This window comes from Hibiscus syriacus, unplaced genomic scaffold (genome assembly GCF_006381635.1).
Source record: "Hibiscus syriacus cultivar Baekdansim isolate YM2019G1 unplaced genomic scaffold, ASM638163v2 tig00111745_pilon, whole genome shotgun sequence".
In the NCBI taxonomy this organism is placed as follows: domain Eukaryota; kingdom Viridiplantae; phylum Streptophyta; class Magnoliopsida; order Malvales; family Malvaceae; genus Hibiscus; species Hibiscus syriacus.
In genome coordinates, this window is record NW_024063168.1 from 745767 (window position 1) to 754729 (window position 8963).

An 8963-nucleotide genomic window follows, 5' to 3' on the forward strand; every position below is an offset into this window, starting at 1 on the left:
ATAAAAAAATATTATTTTAAAAAGTTATCCATTTATTTACTATCATTTTCCAACATTAGATGAAACTTTTTATTCTAAAATAAAACTCTAAGATTGAATAAAAAAACAAAATAATTATTTAATTGATTGCTAATTCTCCATTATATTTTTATTTAATATATATGTATACATATTTAAGGATAAATATTTACAGCAGTAGGTCTGCCGACACTCGCACGATAAAGAAATGGAATATTGCTTTTGGCCTTATTATTTTTATAATATGGAGAAAAATAATCAGAAAAAGGACTAAAACAGTTGGCTATTATAATTTGGAGAATTTTGTCAAACTGATTCACAGTTTAACTCAGTTGCTCTCCTAAATTTGCCGTCTTGTTTTCCTCATTTTTCAGTTTTTAATTCCCCTATCTCCCTCTAGTTTACCTTTTATCACCGCCAAGCACCACCGTGGCACGGTGGGGTAATCCTTGGTCCCACCACCTCCACAACCCTAACAAAGAAAGTGCAAGAACTTGGGTCCCACTCAAAGATCGATTTTGATTTTGATTTCAGTTTCTCTTCTCTTCGAGGTTTAAATTTAATTTCTCAGTAACTAGTTTCCCCTTTTTATTATTTACAGTTGGAGGGATTTTTTAGGATAAATTACACTGTTTCTCCTTTTTATTATTTACAATTGGAGGGATATTTTTAGGGTAAATTACATCGTTTCTCATTAAATTTCACTCTCTTTTATTTTATTCATCGTACTTTCAATTTTTTATTTTGCTCATTGAACTTTACAGATTGAACCATTTTGTTCACTCTGCCGTTAACTTTTTATTACAGTGTTATGACATGATACAAACATCAAAACGCAATCGTTTTTATAAACTTAAATATACACCAAAACGACGTCGTTTTAAATCATCTTTTTCCCCCTCCTCACTACAATCGCTGACCACCACAATATTTTTCATTTCGACCACTGTAGACCGTCGTTGATGGTGATCGTTCGACCCCAAAATTCATAAGTATGTTCATCTCGACTCCCTGAGTTCGAATCTAGTGGTTGTTTCATTGAAAAATATCCAAAAATCTGTGAATCTCGATTGAAACATTTCAGCTTCCTCACTTTCAATATATGACTCGTAGACTTCGAAACAAATTCTGACAAAACGGAGCTCGGATTCGAACTCAAAGAGTCGAGATGAAGCGACCCCATTAAATTTGAGACTGAACGACCACCATATATGGCGATCGAGGTGGCTGACTGTGGCATCCGACCACCTTCTGTTTTATTTTATAGTTGAGTGAACAAAATATGATAGAGAGTAAAGTTGAGTGATGAACAATATAATTTACCCTTTATATTTTAAATTATTTTATATTAAATAATAAAAAGACATGTAATCATACCGTTAGAAGATTAACGTAGAGTGAGTAAAATAATTTAATATGTATAGTTCATTAAGTAAAATAAAAAAAAATTAAAAAATACGATAAATAAAATAGGAGATAAAATAAAATTTAATAAAAAATGATATAATTTATCTTTTTTTATTGTTCAAAAACCTTTGACGTAAAAAGAAGAAGAAGAAGAGTGCATTACTCAAGAAAAAAATTGATTCATAATCGAAATTAAAATGTCAGATTTTTTTATTTGCCTCTTTGTGTGTTAAGCGTTGAATTTTCATCAACATTCTCTCTCTGACTCTCTCACAAGTTTTCATTTTTATATTTCACAGAGGGAGACAGCGGCTCATTAGTTGGCAAAATTGGGTCTCTCTCTATAAGAATCAATCAATAAGATGCGATGACACGGTGAATGTGTATTTTTTTTGAACTATTACTTTAGTATTTTTCTACTTCGTTCATTATAATAATTGACATTATATTTTTAGCTAGCTGTCTTCTTCCCATTTCCCGTCTCTCTCTCCTCTCTCTCTCTAAAGCTGCGTTTTTCTTCATTTCATTCTATAATGTGCGTGGCGCTGTTCCCTGTAATGTGTGCTTGAGAGGGAGGGACAGAGAGAGGCGGGAAGGTAAAGTTTGGGTCATGAGTTTTGAAGAGAGAGAGCTATATTGAAGTGGGTTTGTCTTGCTTTTGAAGCTTTGAGCTGTGTTGTTGTTATTGGGGTTGAGAGGTAAATGGATACCAAGGGAAGACTTGTTGCTGGTTCTCACAACAGGAATGAGTTTGTTCTCATCAATGCTGATGAGATTGCGAGAGTAAGTACCTTCAAGGCGTATTACTTCTTTTTAGCTTTTTGTTACCGCTTATGATCTACACCAATAGTTTGTGAAGGAATTTTGGAGGATTAAAACCTGGTCGATGTGATCTTTTTGGAGCTTCTTTTGTGTCTCACGCTTTTCTTGGACCCCCATATTTGGATTTGGGTGAGGCTTTTAAAAATTTTTACTTTTAGGTCTCATTGGTGGATTAGCAGAAATTTTTACCATGTTTCCATGGCTGTTTTCTTCAGCTTGATTGTCTAGTGTTTATATACAGCCTAGATTCAACTAAACCGAACTTCATTAACCATCCCTTATAAACCCAATTAAGTAATTTGTTCTATACTTCGTAGATCTCAGAGCTGCTAGATGCATCCAAGTTTGGCAATTAATAACTGTAGTTTTGGATTTTTCTTGGGGGAGGATTTATTTAGCTATTACAAAAGCTTTTTAGTTGAGTAGTCTTTTGTCCGGTGTTTTGAAAAGCATTATTAATGATCTGGTGACAGTTGACAATGTAAGTTCTGTAACGATGACTTGCAGGTGACATCTGTTAAAGAACTAAGTGGGCAGATTTGCCAGATCTGTGGAGACGAGATAGAGATTTCGATTGATGGTGAACCTTTTGTCGCCTGCAATGAGTGTGCATTCCCAGTATGCAGGCCTTGCTATGAATATGAAAGAAGTGAGGGGAATCAAGCATGCCCTCAATGTAAAACCAGATACAAGCGCATTAAAGGTGAGGCTCGATAAGTTGATCTTTTAGTAAAACCTGGAAATCCCTGGGTGGTAATAGTTTTAGCTAACAATGTGACCTATTCCAGGTTGCCCTCGTGTGGAAGGGGATGAGGAAGAGGATGGTGCTGATGATTTGGAAAATGAGTTTGATATCGCTAGCCAAGATAGGAGAGACCCTCACCATATTGCTGCCGCCATGCTCTCTGCTCGACTCAATATCAGACGTGGTTCCCAACCTCATGTTTCGGGACTAAGCACGCCAGCTGAGTTTGATGCTGCTTCTGTTGCTACAGAGATCCCTCTTTTGACATATGGCGAAGAGGTGAATTTTTGCTAGTCATGTTTTGTTCGTTTAATTATTATTCCATTGGTGGCTGACATTTATAATTGATTATTATAAAAAAAAAGGATGCTGGGATTTCCTCTGATAAGAATGCTCTCATCATTCCTCCTTTTATGAGTCGCGGAAAATGTGTCCATCCATTGCCAGTTCCTGATCCTTCCATGACTTGTAAGTTACTCCATTTCTTGGTAGCAATGTACAAAAACTTGCAATTTAACTTCAAATGATTCATTGCAAAATTCCGAACTTTTTAGTTATCAGATTATTCTGTGTAATGTAGTTTTGTTGTTGATATCACAGTGCCACCCAGACCAATGGATCCTAAGAAAGATTTGAGAGTTTATGGGTATGGAACTGTTGCATGGAAGGAAAGAATGGAGGATTGGAAGAAAAAACAGAATGAGAAACTCCAGGTGGTTAAGCATGAAGGATATAACGGAGATGAGTTTGACGATCCCGATTTGCCAGTGTAGGTGCATTTTACCATTGAATTCTTAACTTCTGTTTCTGTGCATGCTAGCTCGTAGAAACTTGTTCCTGCAATTGTTTTTTTTACTAGATTCCACTTTCTTTTTTGGGTTAAAAGAACATAGAAATTGTCCATTCAGAAAAAGACCTGCCTGCTTCAGCTAAAGCCTAAGTTGCTAATTATCAATGGTATTTATGATTAATTGTAGAAGCATAATTGTTGTTTTCACTTGTGCTAAATGAACTATTTTAACCTTGGCTTCTTTTTTCCTGGGAAATATCAATCTTTTATGTGATTGCGTTATCTACTTTGTGGTGGCACTAGAGTTAGTCTTCTCCTTACATATATGTTAATGTTACTTTCATGTTGTGCATGCCTCGTTCTTTTGTGTTGGAGAAGTAATGCGAACTTGCATATGAGCTCTCTGCATCAAGCACGATAGTAATTCATATCAGTTTCAGTTACCAAATCTACACTAGGCTAAAAGTAATTATAGTTTCTTATGCCGGCCCTTTTGCATTCATCAACTGTTCCAACTGAAAAAGTAATTTTTTTATTGTTGTAGGATGGATGAAGGCAGGCAGCCGCTTTCAAGGAAACTACCAATCCCGTCTAGCAAGATAAATCCATACAGATTAATTATCCTACTCCGGATTGTGGTCTTGGCATTGTTTTTCCACTATAGAATTCTGCATCCTGTGAATGATGCTTTCTTTCTGTGGCTTCTTTCAGTCATATGTGAAATATGGTTTGCTATATCATGGATATTAGATCAGTTCCCGAAATGGCACCCAATTGAACGAGAAACATACCTTGATCGTTTATCATTGAGGTGATTTTATCTTCCTTTCTCATATCCATGTCTGCACTCTTTCTCTTTGCATCTCAATCCATCTCTACCCTGATGAATTTGAGTGCATGTCAGAGAGGGAATTCTGTTTTAGTTGTTATTTTTATATTTATATCATTAGTTTTTGTTTTCCTCTTTCCCCCCCTCCCCTCAGATACGAGAAAGAAGGGAAGCCGTCTGAGCTAGCTTCTGTAGACGTATTTGTGAGTACAGTTGATCCCATGAAAGAGCCACCACTTATCACTGCAAATACAGTTCTTTCTATCCTTGCTGTAGATTATCCAGTTGATAAAGTAGCTTGCTATGTCTCTGATGACGGTGCTGCCATGCTCACGTTTGAGGCTCTGTCTGAGACAGCTGAATTCGCAAGAAAGTGGGTACCATTTTGTAAGAAGTTCATCATTGAACCCCGGGCCCCAGAGTGGTATTTTGCTCAGAAAGTTGACTATTTGACAGATAAAGTAGATCCAGCATTTGTGAGGGAACGCCGTGCCATGAAGGTTTGTAACTTTTCTCCTAATTACAATATGTTTACTGCTGGTAATTTTGTCATTTGATTAGCGTACCTAGCGCCTAAATGCTTTATGAAGGAATCAATTGTAGACCTGGAAATTGCGTTAAGTTTAGCAGACAGAGAGGCTGTCTATTTGCATTGGGCAAAAGAAACTCATTTATTTTATTCATGGTATTTGTGTACACTAAAAATGTGCTCCATTGGTTTCAAAATTCAATAAATGATGTTCATAATGAGTGTTGCTAATTTGTCAATACAGAGGGAATATGAAGAGTTCAAAGTTCGAATAAATGGCTTGGTTTCCACGGCTCAAAAGGCTCCAGAGGAGGGTTGGACCATGCAAGATGGGACTCCATGGCCAGGAAACAATGTCAGGGATCATCCTGGAATGATCCAGGTGAGGTGTTTTCTTTATGTGCTGTTTGAGATATGGTTCAGATGCTACCTGATTCCCACACTTATGCCAGTATGCATATTAACATCTGTAAAAATTGGGTATTCTTTGATATAGGTTTTCCTTGGTCATGATGGCGTTTGTGATATTGAAGGGAACGAATTACCTCGTCTGATTTATGTTTCTCGTGAGAAGAGACCAGGCTTTGATCACCACAAAAAGGCTGGAGCGATGAACTCATTGGTATGCTTCTCTCTTTCTTATCTCAAGCATGCGCAAACAATAAAATCTAAGTTTGACGTGCCATCTGTTCTGTTTGTTGTTTGATTAATCTAATTGTTGAGAACTTTTGGCTGAAATGAAGGTGCGAGTTTCTGCTATCATCTCCAATGCTCCTTTCCTACTGAACGTTGATTGTGATCACTATATAAACAACAGCAAGGCTCTTCGTGAAGCTATGTGCTTCATGATGGACCCTATTTCAGGAAAGAAGATCTGCTATGTCCAATTTCCCCAAAGATTCGATGGCATTGATCGACATGATAGATACTCAAATCGCAATGTTGTATTTTTTGATGTAAGTATAGGTTTTGGAAAAATTTAATGTTGACTTGCAAACCATGTTTCTTCCTGGAAGGAAAAGATGATATGTACTTTTTTATTTTTGTTAAAACAGATCAACATGAAAGGACTGGATGGGATTCAAGGTCCTATTTATGTCGGAACTGGATGTGTCTTCAGGAGGCAGGCACTCTACGGGTATGATGCCCCTGTCAAGAAGAAGCCTCCAAGAAGAACATGCAATTGTTTGCCAAAATGCTGCTGCTGCTGCTGTTTCCGATCTAAAAAGAAGAATAGGAAATCAAAGTCCAGTGAGAAGAAGAAAAACAACAAAGAAGTTACAAAGCAGATATATGCTCTGGAGAATATTGACGAAGGAATTGAAGGTTAGTTTTCCTATGGTTTCTGGTATGCATCTGCAAAATGAATTTTTCTCATGGCTCATAATCTCTGTTAGGTAGTAACTATAAATTATCTTGGACTGGTCTCCTTTGCATACTTTTGTCCCATCTAAGTCGGGATTGATGTTTCGTAATATATTTTATTGACCGAGAATCTATTACCTTTATTATTTCAGATACATGCTCCCTTGCTTAAATAGATTATGTTAGACCCTTATCACTTGTATTGCCATCATATTATATTTCAGGTATAGACAATGAGAAGTCATCCCTTATGACGCAAATCAAGTTCGAGAAGAAATTTGGTCAATCACCTGTTTTCATTGCTTCAACTCTTATGGAGGACGGAGGAGTTCCAAAAGGAGCAACAACTGCATCACTTTTGAAAGAAGCCATCCATGTCATCAGTTGTGGTTATGAAGATAAATCAGATTGGGGAAAAGAAGTATGTAGAAACCATTTTGAACTTAATAAATTAATTTGTCTTTCGAAGTTCTTTCCCTTTGAATTATTGCATTATGTATTGATGCTCATCAATGCTGATCTTCATCCAGGTTGGGTGGATATATGGTTCTGTTACAGAGGATATATTAACAGGCTTCAAGATGCACTGCCATGGCTGGCAATCAGTGTACTGCATTCCTAAAAGGCCCGCCTTTAAGGGTTCGGCTCCCATTAACCTCTCAGATCGTCTGCACCAGGTTCTTCGTTGGGCTCTGGGATCTGTTGAAATTTTCTTGAGCAGGCATTGCCCAATATGGTATGGCTATGGCTGTGGACTGAAACCCTTGGAGCGCTTTTCTTACATAGCCTCTGTTGTGTACCCTTTGACATCAATTCCACTGCTCATTTATTGTACACTGCCAGCTGTCTGTCTCCTTACTGGAAAGTTTATCGTCCCCGAGGTAATTCTGCTTGGCATGTCATTCTAACGGGCCATCAGCTCGGACTAGTAAATAGTAATTTTGACTGGCATGTCATTCTAACGGGCAATCAACTCAGACTAGTAAATAGTAATTTTAGAACCGATTTTATGGGTGATAATATGACCGCTTATCATTAACATGCTTTTACTAAGTCAAAGGAAAGCTCATACTGCAGATTTTATTTTCTTTCCCTTTCTTTTATTCTTTTGAGTGGGGATACAATATCACTGGATATACTGTGGGAAGTACAAAAACTGGATATGCACTTAATCTGCTTTATCCGAGTTTCAGCTAATTCCAATTTTTCCCTGTGCAGATTAGCAATTATGCCAGTCTTCTTTTCATGTCTCTCTTCGTAGTCATTGCTGTGACTAGCATCCTCGAAATGCAGTGGGGAGGTGTTGGAATACATGACTTGTGGAGAAATGAGCAGTTCTGGGTGATTGGTGGTGTCTCCTCACACCTGTTTGCTCTCTTCCAGGGTCTGCTCAAGGTTTTAGCTGGTGTTAACACGAACTTCACAGTCACCTCGAAAGGAGGAGACGATGGAGAATTTTCTGAGCTATATATATTCAAGTGGACATCATTGTTGATTCCTCCTATGACGCTGTTGATCATCAACATAATTGGAGTCATAGTTGGGATTTCAGATGCCATCTCTAATGGATACGACTCATGGGGACCTCTATTCGGTAGACTGTTCTTTGCGATCTGGGTCATCGTTCACCTCTACCCGTTCCTCAAAGGGATGATGGGGAAACAAGACAGGCTTCCCACCATTATTGTGGTTTGGTCAATACTATTAGCTTCAATTTTCTCCCTTTTATGGGCTCGAGTCAACCCCTTTGTTTCGAAAGGAGATATTGTTTTAGAAGTGTGTGGTTTGAACTGTGACTAAAATACAGGAAAAGAATAAAAGGAAAGGGAAGGGGGGGTTGTATTTCACGAAGAAAACTTGTCCGGAAATCGCATAAAATCCGCAGCGCATTTGGTGGAAGATGAAGACATCGTCAGATGTGCCATTGTTGCCCTCAGCATGTACTGGTAAGGTAAGCAAAAGGGGAAACCATGTTGGAATAGCTGTAGATACACAAGAGTCGTGATCCCCATATTTGTTTTTGTTGATTTCTTTATTGATTCTTTGGATCCAAAAGGGTAAAAAATAATAATGATATTATATTCCCTTCTCAATGAGAGGCTTTCAGGAACTGTAAAAACTTGGATTGGAATTTGTTTTTTCTTTCATTTTAAGGTTGTCTGCTTTGTCTTGCAAATAAGATATGGCTGCAAGCATCACCATGGCATTGAGGAATTAAGGCTTTAGCTTTTCATTTCATTAGCTTTGTTTTGTAACATAATTTCGAGTGCATCAGATTGATGGTCTAGTCCCTTATTAGAGCCCACATTGCCCTCAAAATAAGTTTAAAATACTTATTTCTCATGCGTTAAATAGTCAAGAGTCTTTAGAACATATACTATAACTTTGCCAATTCTTTTAACTATCACGGCAATATTTCCATCCATTCTTATGGTTAGTGGCTTAATTGACAATAATT

The 8963-nt window shown here is 37.4% G+C and overlaps 1 protein-coding gene across 1 annotated transcript; it reads left to right on the top strand.

Annotated features, from left to right (window-relative positions):
• The first annotated feature begins 1890 nt into the window (after positions 1–1890).
• On the top strand, positions 1891–8613 carry LOC120169121 (cellulose synthase A catalytic subunit 5 [UDP-forming]-like). The gene is made up of 14 exons (XM_039177345.1): positions 1891–2208; positions 2755–2950; positions 3036–3271; positions 3358–3460; positions 3593–3761; positions 4327–4593; positions 4766–5111; positions 5385–5522; positions 5637–5762; positions 5884–6096; positions 6196–6466; positions 6730–6926; positions 7036–7386; positions 7724–8613. Exons 1-14 carry the CDS (start codon positions 2128–2130, stop codon positions 8303–8305), a joined length of 3276 nt encoding a protein of 1091 aa, XP_039033276.1. The 5' UTR covers positions 1891–2127; the 3' UTR covers positions 8306–8613.
• The last annotated feature ends 350 nt before the right edge of the window (positions 8614–8963 follow it).